At 46.6% G+C, this 15,018-nt stretch overlaps 2 protein-coding genes across 4 annotated transcripts; both read right to left on the bottom strand.

The window, feature by feature from the left end:
• Positions 1-713: 713 nt before the first annotated feature.
• Positions 714-9,869, bottom strand: tspan5a (tetraspanin 5a). 3 transcript variants are annotated; one of them, XM_085442475.1, is made up of 11 exons: positions 9,540-9,869; positions 8,955-9,005; positions 7,958-8,104; positions 7,711-7,881; positions 7,265-7,390; positions 7,108-7,155; positions 6,469-6,585; positions 6,318-6,379; positions 4,993-5,100; positions 3,066-3,091; positions 714-2,977 (listed from the first exon to the last, which is right to left on the bottom strand). In XM_085442475.1, the coding sequence occupies exons 1-9, from the start codon at positions 9,618-9,620 to the stop codon at positions 5,028-5,030; spliced, it is 876 nt and encodes a 291-aa protein (XP_085298601.1). In that variant the 5' UTR covers positions 9,621-9,869; the 3' UTR covers positions 714-2,977; positions 3,066-3,091; positions 4,993-5,027. The 3 variants fall into 3 exon arrangements, with proteins under 3 accessions (XP_085298601.1, XP_085298616.1, XP_085298607.1); XM_085442490.1 differs by lacking the exon at positions 4,993-5,100; XM_085442481.1 differs by lacking the exon at positions 8,955-9,005.
• A 1,709-nt stretch (positions 9,870-11,578) lies between these two features.
• Positions 11,579-14,662, bottom strand: LOC146712403 (uncharacterized). Its single transcript, XM_085452631.1, has 2 exons — positions 14,247-14,662; positions 11,579-12,500 (listed from the first exon to the last, which is right to left on the bottom strand). The coding sequence occupies exons 1-2, from the start codon at positions 14,542-14,544 to the stop codon at positions 12,088-12,090; spliced, it is 711 nt and encodes a 236-aa protein (XP_085308757.1). The 5' UTR covers positions 14,545-14,662; the 3' UTR covers positions 11,579-12,087.
• Between the last annotated feature and the right edge of the window lie 356 nt (positions 14,663-15,018).

Here is a 15,018-nt window from a genome sequence, read left to right as displayed (position 1 = left end):
ACACAGACGGGTCACATGATGAAGGGTCGTGTGGTGTGGACCAGAGTGCCACTGAGTTCATCTGACTTCAGGACGAGTCACTTTTTATTCCCCACAAACAGTCAGTGCAGCAGCTTTTACTGCAGGACACTTGCAGGAGGTGCTGGGGGACTGAACCGCCCGGTGCTCGCGTGGCCTGTCCCCGTGGCGCTCGCCTCCTCACACATACATGTGTAATAATACACATCATGGCGTTAATTCAGTTACACTTGAATGAAAGGCTGGAGAACAGGAGCCACTGATACAAAGTGAGAGTCACAGTCTTTGCTCGTCATCATGACACTTCTGCTGTGGACACGTGGCACAGCTGTAGTTCCCTGTAGCCTAAACACTGTTACAGAGCTACAGAGGAACTACAGTCTTCTTTGCAGAAGAAACATCTTCAGAGTTCAGGAACATCTGTGACTTGTTCTAAAGCTCCTCCAGCCTCGTCTCGACCATGACCTCTGGTTCTTCTGCTGACAGTCTCAGGACCTAAGTGTTCTTCATGCTCACCGTAGTGCTCTGCTCAGAGAATCAAGGCTTTGACTCATTAGGCTGGAGCATGGCTCTGCTTCACGAACACGTCTCTGCAATATCAGCAGTGACAGTCGGCACACTGACTCATGGGAAGTGCAGTTCATAAACATATTTACTAACCATAAATATGAACAACTCAGACGCACAATGATCAGTAATGTCATCACCTTTATTAATATTAAAAGCAGTTTGAGACAAAGACATGAAAGGAGGCGGTTACAGTCCAGTGTCTATGGCGTGTTCTGAGATCACCGAGGCATCGTCACCACCTCCAAACGTGTCGCTGCAGATTCAGTAGTACTGACAGGTGTAGAGTTAGAAAACCAAGTTCACTGTAAAATAGTTATTATCAAAAACATTACTGATCCCTTTGTGAGTAGAAAAGAACTCTGTGGAGCTCCGGGGAACACTTGATAACCGCCGTGACAAGGAAAACAAGGTAGTTAGCACATTAATACAAGTACATGCTGTGAGCCAATCAAATCACTTTAAATCACCAAAGGAAACACGGAGCACATGAGCTCGTTTGGTGAACGACGTCTGTTTTCATTCAAGTGACAGGTGTCGAACTCCAGGCCTCGAGGGCCGGTGTCCTGCAGGTTTTAGATGTTATATTGATCCAACACAGTTGATTTAAATGGCTAAATGACCTCCTCTACATGTCCTGAAGTTCTCCAGAGGCCTGGTGATCTAATCATGTGATTCAGGTGTGTCGACCCAGGGTGAGATCTAACACCTGCAGGACACCGGCCCTCGAGGCCTGGAGTTGGACACCCCTGATTCAAGTGAAAAACGCTGGGTATGAAGCATTGAGGATGATCATTTTCACCAAACTTCACTCAGTGTTTAAGTAAAGATGTGGAACGAGACGGCGCGTGACGTTATGTAAGGACACAACAAACCAACGAGTATAATCAGAGTGACACCTGAAAACAGCACAAGTGTAATAATGACTCGTTTATTCACATGTGACGGAGCGAGTAACTGTCCAACAACACAAACTACTTTCTTCAAACGTCTCTGTCCTTCATCATTAGTTACTGTAACTGAACAGGTCGTTTTTAGAATCATTTTCTTGTCTTTGTATCCAAAGCTGTGACTTTACTGAGCAACAGTATCAGGATTTGTTTTGGGCGGAGTCACGTGTAGCTTTGTCTTTGAGCCCAGCTGGAGCCTCAGATCAGCTGAACTCTGTGTTTGTGATGCAAACTGAAATGTACTAACATTTTCTAAATAATTTGTCTGTAGTTTCCACAGATGATATCAAACAGACAAGAACAAAGTGGTGTCACAGTTTTGAAATCTAAAGCTGAAAAGTGGAGGTTTGGGCTGCAGCCATGTTAGGAGCCACAGCTTTATAGACGAGAGGGTGGAGGCCAGCCCGACTGTCAGCCAGTGCTATTATTTTAATCAGTTTCTTCGCTAACTCAGTTTCCCTGGGTCTTTTCCCGTGTGTTATGAATAAATCTGATCTTTTTTGGTACCAGTACTGGTTTTATTTTGTTGTATTTATCCGCGACACCTTAAAGGCCGGTCCGTGAAAATATTGTCGGACATAAACCGGTCCGTGGTGCAAAAAAGGGTGGAGACCGCTGTTCTAGAAATACTGTGAAGTTTGGTATTTTCTCACGAGTCCATGGGAACTGGTTCCCTTTGAGCCAAGCAGCACTGAGAGAAGCTACAGCTGCTGCCTTTAAAATGATCCAAGAAGATAAGAACAAATAATAAATCCTCTTTAAACAGAAGAACGGTTTCTGTTTTTCAAGTTCCAGGTCAGTCTCAACGAGCTCTAAGGTGGACGTCTTCACTAAAACTGATTTCAATCTGAAACGAGCCGATTAAAGAATACTGAGGTGTCACACCGGAGCGAGGGGTAGGGCAGTGGGAGGAGTTTAGCGATCCACTCCAGTGCTTGCAGAGCTACAAGGTGGTGATGAACGTGGCAGCAACATCCTCAAACACTTCCCTTCTTCAGTAGAGAAGGAAGTCATTGAAGTGATCCCTTCTTTCATTCGTACTGTGTATTTACAGCATGTTTAGCTGCTGTCAGTGCAGCATGCAAAGATATCCACTTACAAACAGATTCCTCCCTACGGTGCTGCAGTCAAGCGCAACTAATGCAAAGGTACAGGAAGCGAGTGGTTGAGTGTGAGGAGCATGAGCCGCAGTCCTAACGATGGCCCGTAATGACTACAGTGAAAAATATCTAATATCAAAAACATTATCAAAACTTCTACTCTAGATGTAGCTATCAAACCTGGAGCGCTGCGAATGCTAACAGTGCTCTCCTTCTTTGTACAGTAGTTACTCACAGTGTTTATATACAAGTCATTTCACATATTAGTGCCTTGGAACAAAGGTGCTGGTTCAGTAAGGGATGGTGCCGTGATCGGGTCTGATCTCCCCGACGGTGCTGGAGCTGATCATGGGGAAGAAGGACAAAACATATTACAGGTCACATCTGCTTTTATATCACCGTGTAAGTTTGGTTGAGTTTAAGTGTTTACCTTAAACGCTGCATTAGGTAAAGAAGCTGGAAAGGAAAAGACAGAAAGAGGCGTTTAGTAACTGTACGACTCGGTGCGTCACTAACAAGCCTGCTGCGGTGACAGAAGGCTGAGGCTTAGGGTGACACCACCAAGGATCTTCTGCAGGGTCAGGGAAGACTTTGCAACAATCACAGGTTACGGCTTCGAAAGCAAAGTGCCCCAACTCTGACCGCTGACCATGACTGCATCTCTGATGTACAGTAGCATCACTTCACTCAGTACTGTTAGACTCCTGAATGACGATGTTGTTCAGTAACAGACAACTGATCCTTATGAGTTTAACTGGACGCTGACAAACAGGGTCCAGTCAAACATGAACAGCATGTTTGCTCCACATGTTTGAGTTGCACCTGTACGTGATGTAACCTCTGATCTGTTTTACCTGAAATGATGCGTTTACATCGACTGCTCACAGCACAACAATAAAACGCCTGCACTTAGACATTACATGGGCTTACGGTTCATTTCAGCATTGGTCTGAACATCTTAGTGCTTATGTTGAAGGCCCTGCATTGTGCTGGACCCTAACCCTGACAGCCTGCTTTGTTCCTGCAGGTCAAACAGCTGTTTCTGCTGCAAACGTTTTTATTAATTTTCCTGGACTATTGTTGATCGTTATTTCATCTTTTTTCTTCTGTTTCTGTGGGTTTGAACTCTTTTCCATCATATTAAGGACGTCACAGGCAGCATAACATTTCCACGGCCTCTCCAGACCCTTTTCCTGTCTTTCACATATGCTCAGGGTGAATCTATGAAAAGCACAGGGCCCCACTGGTGGACCTGCCAGTTCTGGTATTCTATGGCAAAGGCCAATCAGAGTCCACTGGAGGCCGCCCTCATGAAGTCTGTTGTTTGGTCAGAGCCATTACACAGTGGCCAGTTGCATAAAGAAGCAAATACTGGTCCTGCTGATGGTTTATGGACGTACAGTCCTCTACCTGTCTGCTACTGCAGACTATGCTAGCAGACAGCAAGCAGTACTGACGTGATGCTATACTCTGATTAAACGTCAGCTGCTGTGCTACCAGCACAGTAAGTAGTAAATACATTAGTGTAGTTTGACCTTTGACCTCAGGTTTGCTGAATGTTGTGGGTACAACACTGACCACAGTGAAGGCAAGCCTAATATTAGCATGCTTTGGTAGCATTCAGATGCAGCTACAGGGCTTCTGTGCAGTTTAGCACAACAGGAGCCACGTTTGGAGAAAGTGAGCTGTGACTGTGCCACTGTAGCCAAACATGCTAGCTGTTAGCTAGTTCCTGCATTGTTTTTTCAGCTTCTTGGGCACGTGGATTCCTGTGTTTCTGTTCATCATGGCGTCGTTATGTGTGTGATCAAAATCATATCAGCATTTCATTTCTAACTGTGGCACTTTAAAACCAGGACAGATGGTCTGCTGCGACAGTCGCTAACTACAGCTAGCTAACACCGCTACACTAAAACAACAGGACATGCTGCATGGAGAGCAAAGAGCCAGGCTTTGGTTTGAAATACAGCGTGTGGATGGTGGGACAGACGTACGTGTTCAAGTGCTAACAAAGCTTTAATATGCTAGCTGCTGGTGGGGGTTCTTCTACTGCCAGCTTGTAGTAATTAGTAGTAGTTAGGTGTTAATACGAAACTGAATTCATTAATTGTAATTAAAGAATTATTCATTTAATTTATTTTTATTTTTTAGAATTTTTTAAATAAAATGTATTTGTTATATATTCACATTTATTTTTAAATAATAATAATAATGAAAAATGATGAGTTTGTGGCACATTCTTGCTTCCACACAACACTGTTAGGGTCACATGACTACCCCACAGCTGCACCTTAAACAGCACACAGATCACACAGCAAAGCTCAAGAGAAGTCTCCACATGGATCCATCACACCCACCGGTGACAAACACACATGCGGTGTGTGCGAGTGTCTCACGAGTAGTAAGCCGACGCTTTCTTGCTGGAGTACGGTGGGAGTCGGCGCATGTAGAGAGGGGGGGGCACCCTGATGAAGCATGGAGGAGGAAGAATGAGTGTGATGATGGAGCTCAATAAGCCTTGTCCCTAAACAGCAAACTGAATGTTACGCTTGATTCATGCGTCAGAGCTGCAGGATAAAACTGTGACGTTACAACAGCTATGAAAACAAACACGAGTCCCAGCAGACAGGAGTGTTTGTGTGGATGCAGGTTTATTATGGAGCATTGCAATGAAGAAATGTTGCTCTTTAGTTCACACTGCAGCCATAAGCTGTGCTGATGTTTGCTGACTGTTACACTCACTAATACGACAGCTCTTACTGCAGAACATTTAAACGATTTACGAATGTTTTTGATGATCATTTGCTGCAAAGTGAACCGACTGTGAAAAAGGGCGTTTTGCACCCAGTGTGTCGAAGTCCTGTTTGGAAGTGCAGCCACATTTATCTGACTCACTGAAGATTCACAAAGTCCTGAGAACAGCAGTCCACTTCAGTACCCTGCTCAGTGAGTCTGACCTCTGACCTCCACTCTTTCAAACAGCAACACCAATCAAAGCGCAGCGTGAACCCTCCATGAGGTCGCCTAGCTGTGCGAGTGTTTAACACCTCCCAGAGGTACGTTTGCATTTCTACTGAGGCTGGAAAACACAGAGCCATCAAACATCTGTACGGTCACACGATGTTTACAGACAAATGTCATTATGGTTGGTTATTGTTCAATGAAATGTTAAGACCTGAGAGTACTTTACACAGCAAAAAGAGACGCTCTCCATCAGTGCATTTAACAAACCAGTCATAGCAACCAGTACGATCCCAATAACAGTGATTGGATATAACGAACTATAATTCTTTCAGACGTGCTGCTGCCATCAAATGAAACGAACCTTTGTTCTTTATAAAGCTGTTCTGCTGTCACATTTATGACTTTGCAGATTGTTGTGTTCTGTTATTATTCACATTTTACACAGTTTGTCCCAAAACTGGGGAAAACTGTCTCCCAGTACTGACGGATGTGTGGACACGTACTGGCCACAGCAGCTGTCTGCAAATCGTTTCATTTACTGGTACAGATGTTGCACAGTGGATCCAGCAGAGGGCGCTCTGACTGCTGTAAGGACCAGCTGCTGGGAGCAGAGCTGTCTGTTCTCACATCAAGTATGGCTATCAGTTAATAACAGAGCCCGTGTCGGTGTGGCTCGAGCTGCCAATCAGTGAAACGTGTGTGTGCAGCGTTTTCTCACCAGCTCGCCCGCACGGCCTCGATGTCGCTCACTAAGTTTTGAGCCAAACAAATTCCAAAGATCTGTGGATGAAACACAAGAAGAGTTGGACACCCGAAGGACCCGAGAGCACGATGCGTTCGCTCGACACTCGAAGGTGCGCGGCACCGACCTGCAGCAGCGCAACGCCGATGAAGATCCCCGCCACCAGCGTGAGGTTGTCCTGCAGCCACTTCTCAAACTGGGGCACGCAGCCTTTAACGTTGATGTAGTCCTTCTGCTCGGAGTCCTGCGTGCACACAAACGTGTCATTTCAGATATTCATGTCCCGGGGCTTTGGTCGTGACAGGAACAGAAATGACCTGTAACAACGAGTCTGTTTCCTTCTTTCTTTGCAACGTTCAGACTTCTGATACTCGGAGATCATCATTTGTATCCTCGATTACTAAAAGTTTAACAAACGTGGCGTTTTTGTCACGACTGCCGTGACCTGACCTGTGACAGACGGGCCTTTAACAGCGTTATGGAGCTGATGGATGAGCATGTGATGCTGGTTAATCACATGCTACATGCATGTATCACAGCCTTCACGTGTACACACACACTGACAGGAAGTCTGAAACACATTTAGTTTTATTATGATCCAATCTGCTGCCCTCGAACAAGAGGTCAGAGGTCATATATGACATGTTTTAAATCTTAGTATTATACCTTCTATATGTTGTTGTGAGGCCAATAAATCATTACGATGACCCAACTCTGCGCCCCCGCACTGGTTTACCAGTTACTCACTGGTTTACCAGTTACTTACTGGTTTGGCTCGAATGTCGTAGCCACACTGAGTGTTGATCACGTCCTCCTGAAAGCAAGAAACAATCCTGGGTTTAGCCGTGAGCAGGTGGAGTCAGCTGACCACACCGGTGACAAACAAACGCCAACATCAACAACGATGTGTGAGGAAGTCGTACCGCTGGGTCCTTGGTGCAGCAGGAGAAGGGAACGCCGCACTTTTCCCGACTGGGGTTTCCATCAGTGCAGTTAAAATAGATGTTCAGGTTCCAGTCGTCTGCTCCGAAAGCACCACAGCACTCCCACTGCAGCCAGGCACAAACACTCCTGTTAATAGGACTGCACACGATCAGCACACGCTTTAAGGTGGTCCGAGGACGGACACGTAGAAAGACGCGCGTTAAAAATGGACACTACTCCTTAAATGATCCAGTTCATGTCAAATACAAACTTTCACTACAATGAACCCGTCCAGCACATAGACTGCACCGCAGCTTTACAGCTTCATGGACACGGCACGTGTATTAGCATGCAGGCGTGACGCGGACGCTGTTACAACGACACCAATACCAGTATGATCATGTATGATGATGCTGTAATAACATTGTCACGCGTCAGTACTTACATATTCCTGAGTGAAATCGATGAGGTTCTGCAGGTCGATGTCGTCCCGATACGCCCGGATGTTGTTGTTGATGAACAGGTTGAGCTGGTCTTTAATCCAGTCCTTGAAGACAAACGCCAGAACTCCCGTCGTTAACTCCAGGAAGAAGATGATTCCAAGGAACACCGAGAACTACGACAGAAGAAGCAGACGCTCAGCACACTGAAGCCTGCTGCTTGTTGATGCGTGACAACGATTTGGAACATACAAACTTCAGTAGAAACGTGTTTTCCCGCAGCGCTCCGATGCATCCGGCAAAGCCCAGGATGAACATAACCCCCCCAACCACCATGAAGAGCCAGACTGGGTCCAGACCCCCCAGGTCTGTGATAGATGAGAGGTTGGACAGGACCCCCTGCAGAGGACAGACGCAGCACTCAGTCTGAGCCGGTTTGGTCAACAGGGCCACAAATAAATGCATGAAGTAGTTTTTCAGCGTTACTCTGAGACAGGATATTTCTAACTTTAGAGATGTTGCACAAATGGAAGAAAGCAGTCTTACATATGTGTTTAATATGTGCGTTGAAGGACATGTCCTGGTCAAAAATGACTCCAAGGTTCCTCACAGCGTTACTGGAGGCCAAGGTAATGCCATCCAGAGTAAGAATCTGGTTCGATACCATATTTCTAGGCTTTTCAGGGCCGAATACAATAACCTCAGTTTGATCTGAATTAAGAAGCAGAAAGTTAGCGGCCATCCAGGTCTTTATGTCTTTAAGACATTCCTGCAGTTTAACTCATTGGTGTTTGTTATCTGGCTTCAGTTACAAGTGTTTGAAGCAAAAACCAACATTTGACATCATCTTTCCAAAGTTGCTTATTTCAGTGCTTCGTTTATCAGTTCTGTGAACACTTCCCACGTTCAAACAGAAGTGCTGTCACATGACCCCGGGAAACACGGAGCCCTCAGCTGCGTCACATTTCTGACTTTAGTAAAGTTCACATGAAAGTCAAGTACACTAAACAACACGAACACACGTGTGGAAAATGACTGACGGCTCATTAAATGAATCAGGTTTTGGATTGGAGGTCACCTGACTTTGCTTTGAAATGCTTGGCTGTCCACGCTGCAGGACAGGAGCGTGGGTTTCTGTGCCGCTTCCACGCTCGTGAGCAGCTCACAGGAGTCACGCACACGCGTCCGTCACACTGGAACACGCTGACGTCTCAGTCAGTGTAATGACGTTGTTCTCACGTGTTCTTACCTTCTCACTCCACGCCCACAGTCCGATTCCCACTAAGGCCATGCCCAGCAGCTGCAAGACACGGACCACATCTCATTAAGGTGAAGATGCACGCGAACACAATCACATGACGTCACTGACTCAGTGTTATTTAAAGGTTTCCCCCGTGACGTTTCTCGTGTGTCACTCAGCAACAATAAGCAGTGTGTGTGCGTGTCCATCACACGGAGGCCCTCAGCTGTCATTAAAGCCGATTAGCTGTGCTGTGGACTAAGCTGCAGCAGGAACGCTCACGTTACTCTGAGTAAATGGTAAATGGCCTGTATTTATATAGCGCCTTACTAGTCCCTAAGGACCCCAAAGCGCTTTACATATCCAGTCATCCACCCATTCACACACACATTCACACACTGGTGATGGCAGCTACATTGTAGCCACAGCCACCCTGGGGCGCACTGACAGAGGCGAGGCTGCCGGACACTGGCGCCACCGGGCCCTCTGACCACCACCAGTAGGCAACGGGTGGTGGTCTGAAGTGTCAGTAACGGGATCGATGCCTCCCCCGTTACTGATAATAACACACGTCACCCACGCACAGCTGCTCACCCAGAACAGGATGTTGAATCCAAAGATGAAGTATTTGATGCAGCAGCTGACTTCGTGGCCTTTGTAATGATTCCCCGACATGATCGTGGGTGGAGGAGACACGGCCTGCTGCTGCTTCACGGGGTTCGTGCCGTGCGGGAGGGAACAGGTTCAGCGCTCCGTGGACGCATGTCACCGTGGGCTTCCGGTCCGCATAGAGGCCCTGGCACACGGACGGATGTGACCCGCTAACACGAAGGAAACACGGATAGCAAACAAACAGCGGCCCTGATCTACGCCGGACAAGTGCAGCGCATCTCCGCCGCTCCCGACAAGCGAAGGCGGCAGGAGGCGGGGCCAGTGCGACGGAGAGTCGGAGGTGATTGGTTAGAACGACACAAAGGCAGGACAGTCTACCAATAGGATCCAAGGAACACTGATGTACTTCCGTGTCGTTATTGCAGCGATCGTTCCAGATCAAACACTAGTTTGGAAAATTCTCCTGAATGTGTTTAATGAAGACGCGCAAACTGTCCCGGGATTACACGGAGAAGCCTTAAAGCGCGCGGACAGGAAGCGTTTCACCCACAGTCGTGTCAGACCCACGGAACCAGATCAAGACCAAAGCTTATGACATTCATGTTTGGAGAGAAACGACACACACATTCATACACAGTAGAAATCTCAATGCTGCAGCTTCTTTTTTTCTCTCCAGGAGCCCACAGCGGCTCATACGCTGCAGCAAAACTATAATCATAGTTAAATGAATGTTTTGCTACAGTCACTGAGTCTGTGGAGGAAACACGGGGCCTCGCTCTGTTCCGCGTGGTCCAGTTAAAACAGCTGGTGAATAAATAAAAACATGTTTCTGGTTGATTTTCAGATTCATGTGAAGTTATTGGATCATCCGATGCTGGCATTGATACACGTGTTCTTTATGCCAGCACATATTGATACATTCAGTTCAATTCAACTTTATTTATATAGCGCCAAATCACAACATCAGTCATCTCAAGGTGCTTCATATTGCACAGTAGACCCTACAATAATACATACAGAGAAAAACCCAACAATCATATGACCCCCTATGAACAAGCATTTTGGCGACAGCGGGAAGGAAAAACTTCCTTTAAACAGGAAGAAACCTCCAGCAGAACCAGGCTCAGGGAGGGGCGGGGCCATCTGCTGTGATTGGTTGGTTGCAAAGACATGCTGTGGAAGAGAGACAGAGGTTAATAACAGATATGATTCAATGCAGAGAGGTCTGTTAACACATAGTGAGTGAGAAAGGTGACTGGAAAGGAAAAACTCAATGCATCATGGGAGTCCCCCAGCAGCCTACATCTATTGCAGCATAACTAAGGGAGGATTCAGGGTCACCTGGTCCAGCCCTAACTATATGCTTTAGCAAAAAGGAAAGTTTGAAGCCTAATCTTAAAAGTAGAGATAGTGTCTGTCTCCCGAATCCAAACTGGAAGCTGGTTCCACAGAAGAGGGGCCTGAAAACTGAAGGCTCTGCCTCCCATTCTACTTTTAAATACTCTAGGAACAACAAGTAGGCCTGCAGAGCGAGAGCGAAGTGCTCTAATAGGGTGATATGGTACTACAAGGTCATTAAGATAAGATGGGGCCTGATTATTTAAGACCTTGTATGTGAGGAGCAGGATTTTGAATTCTGGATTTAACAGGAAGCAATGAAGGGAGTTCTGTTTGTCGCTGTGTATTTACCACCTCCATTAATGAAGCTTCCTCACATCAGAGGAGCCACACAGCTCCTCCTACGAGCCGGGACAATGCTGGCACATCTCTCTCTGTTCCCTATGTGTTGTTTCTGTTCCGTTAAAGTGAGTTTCAAATCTCTCCAAGGATCTGTCGTCAGCCTTAAAATGTTTCATTTCCTTTTGTGTATATCCAGGAAGGATGTGTGCACATATTGTTTCCTCACCAACTCATTTTCCCTTTGACTAGTTCCTTTAACATGTTGACTAGTTTTCCATCACGGTAACCACAGTCAGCAGAAACCAAGCACAGCCACAGTCCGTTCTTTATGCTGAGGGTTTATTTCAGTTCAGTTTTCAAGAGAGGTTAAAGGTCAAAGCAACAGTGGATAGAAGTGATGTAATAGGCAGAAGAACATTTAGGAACAGTCGTTTCATGTGAGGCGTGAGCGGCAGAGGATCTGTGCGAGTGTAAAGACCGCTGACATGAAGAAGACAGTAACAGCTTTACACCACAGAGCTCCACCTGCTGACGTAGCAGCTCCGCTGACACAGAACAGAGCCGCCTGCAGACGCTGCTGATGTTTACATCATCCTCTGATGCAGGCAGCAGTGTCAGCTCCCTAATACTGACTCAGCACACGAGCTGTTCCCCGGGGAATAATTACATGTGCATTATTAATATTAAGCAGTCTTACAAAAACAAAATGCAAATGTTACCTAAAAATCTTTGAGCACAATTTAACCTCAAAATGTTCCAGAGCTCCCGCCTCAGTGCTGCCGTGCTCCTATGTGACTGTCTGTGACGTGTAAAGTAGCTTTAAAGCCATAGGTGGGCGGCTCCACCTACATTAGACTGATGTTAGCGAGCGAGGGTGTGCCTGGTAGAGCACCAGTAAGGGTTCGCTCAGAGAGCCTCTGTGGAGACAGTACAGACTCTGTGTCAGGGCTTCATGGAGCACCAGACTCCCGCTCTCGTCCGTGTAGCGCAGCTGGAAGCCCAGAGCCTCCACGGGCTTCGCAGTCAGCACAGCAGACACATCGAAGACGTCGTAGCCAGACGGCGGCCGCTGGTCCAGGGCCAGCTGTCTCTCCTCCAGGACGGGACGTTCGTCCAGGCGTCCTCGTGAAGCAATGACACTGTGCAGAGTGACAGACACGCTGAGCGGCTGAGGGTGGAGGGCTTTCCTGAACAGGACCAGCTCTGCACCCATCATGAAGGGGCTCAAGCTGGTGATGTTGAACCAGATCCATCCCTGCGGGCCTGCAAAGCATCAAATACAGAGTGTTAGAAGGACTCACACAGCTCCGCCCGTGTAAAGGCTCAGAATCAATGAAGTCCAATGTATTCTTCAAAGATGATTGTAAATATGCACCAAAGGTTCATTCATTTGAAGAATTAAAAACAAAATAGAAAAATCAGCAGTGGATCAGGTGAGTCAGCACTGCATGTCGTCTTTTTTCTCTTGGTGGTGAGAAACTTTACAGCAGCAGCGATGAGCAGATTTCAGTGGAAACATCTGAAGATCATTCTGTCTGCATGTGAAGACATTTGAAAGCAGAGAAACTAAAGGAAACACTATCAGAGGGAGCACATGACAGTGACGAGAGGGACCATACAGGAAGTCCAAACTCAAGGCCAAACGTGCAACGTCAGGGTTTCTCGTGAACAATAAGACGTTTGTTGCTGCAGCAGAAAGAAGATGCAGCGGTTACTTCATGTCACACGTCAGTGATGCAAATTTAAAACACATATAGCAAAGTTCAAGCTGTTCTGATAATGCAGGGATGTTGCTGTGAACTACAAAGTGTCAGCTTAGTTTTATTTGTCCTCTAAATAGCATCAAAAACATCGACATCGAAAATCACTGCAGATGATAAAAGATCCGCTCGTCTGCTCGTTACCAGCCAAGGAGCTGATGCGCTTTATTATTGTAGTTTGTTAAAACATTTCTGTTCCTGTTCTGGCCCAGTTGGACTTCAGCTCCAGATCCAGATGTTACCTGTCTATGTGCAGCTGTGTTCAGCTGGAGCACAGCTATAAGCTAATGTTCACGCCTACACTTAAAGTGACCAAAGCTACAAAGCTGTCCTGTAGCCACGCTGATGATGATGAGTTCACATAACTATACTGAGCAGTGGGCTGTACTGTTGTTATTAGTGGAGTGAGGAGGATGAAGAGGAGGGGGAGGATGGTACAGAACAGTTTGCTGGAAAAAGTTATTTTATGCAGGCTTTGTGTGGCCTCCAGCAGCACGCATGGATATGAACAGCATGGCTGCCACTACGCTCCTCTCCACTCATGAAACAGGGATACATGAAGCTCTGTGGTGAGTCTGCACGACAAAGGGGGGATTCAAAAAACAGCTATAGCACCAGTTTGTTGTGCTACAGGTCTGTGGAGCAGCAGTGGGACTTTCCAGTGTCTGTGCTGAATGATGCTACTTCAGCTGATTCGCTGAACTGTCTCTGTGAGATTAACAGACTGAAATAATGTGCATGTTTCTCACTTTAGCTGCTTTGGCACAAATGGTGCTTTAACCTGTTGATAACTAAAGATTCCACCTTAAAACTGCAGGATTGGATCTGTGATTATTCTTAAACGCTACAATATCCAACTAATTAAGCTGCTTTTGAAGGCAACATTTTAATGTTGACTTGAGGTTTGCACGTGTGAAAGGGACTGACTGCATTTCATTAATATTAATTACAAGGCACTGCAAGCATGACACTGTGATTGGCAGCAGAACCCTTACAGTTCATGTGCTGTCAGCTGGCCGTGCAGGACCTTGAAGCCCTGCACGGCCATGTTTGTGGCCACAGTCGCTCTGCAAGTGCTCCAGTGAAACATATGAGCCCTTACATGACACCATGCTCCAGTTCCTCATCCACACACGGGGAACTTGCTGTTTTCTTGCTTTACTGCAGATCACGGTCTTTGATCACATCGTTATTGTCAAAGCAACATGTAAAGGATTACTGTGTTAAAGGAAGACTTTGAAATCCTTACCGCTGACACTCCGAAACCCCTGCACCAGCGTCCCGTCTGATTTCCCCAAATCCTGCACCTCCAGCGAGTCCAGCTTCTGGTAAACCTTCCTCATGTAAGGATGTGGTTTAGCATGGTGGCTTGCTGACACTTTGTTGATATGCAGCATTTCCAGAATAGCTTTGTCGAGCTCCTGCTCATCCTCGGCGTTTCTCTGCTGATCCATCAACAACAAGCCCGTTACAGAGCACAGCAGGAGGAAACCCAGCGCCACATCCGAAACCTCCAAACGTGTTCGTCCAGCCATTCTCACTTTCATTGTTTCCACCTTTATATCAGATATCAGCACTTCTGCTGCGCTGCTGCAGACAGTCCACCCGGCAGCGTAACAGTGTGTGCAGGAACCCCAGGAGCTGTCAGAGCTTAGTGAACCTGAGGAATGCTACTTCCCCTCGAAAATGGAGTTTAATGAAGCACAGTGCTGCACTCTCTGAACAACCAACCACTGGGCCGATGCACTGGAAACCATGGCCATGTGACTCACCCCACATACTCTCCATTAATCAGTCTTGATACATTTATGCAGAAATACATGCAATGAAAGCATCTTTATGAATATGTGGCTGCTTTAGAAGAGAGTTTATTAGTTACAGATCAAACATCAGTCTCTACTCACCTGATGATGGTAAGAAGGCAGGACTGCATTGTAACAGAAGAGGCCTCCAGCTTGTGGGAGCACACCTGGACTGCTACATGGACCCACGTTCCCCTTCAGTGTTTACACCTCACTGCT

This window comes from Copadichromis virginalis, linkage group LG3 (assembly GCF_057382275.1).
Source record: "Copadichromis virginalis isolate Kocher_CV1m ecotype Utaka linkage group LG3, C_Virginalis_male_GT1.1, whole genome shotgun sequence".
NCBI lineage: Eukaryota > Metazoa > Chordata > Actinopteri > Cichliformes > Cichlidae > Copadichromis > Copadichromis virginalis.
This window is presented reverse-complemented; position numbering and strand designations above follow the sequence as displayed.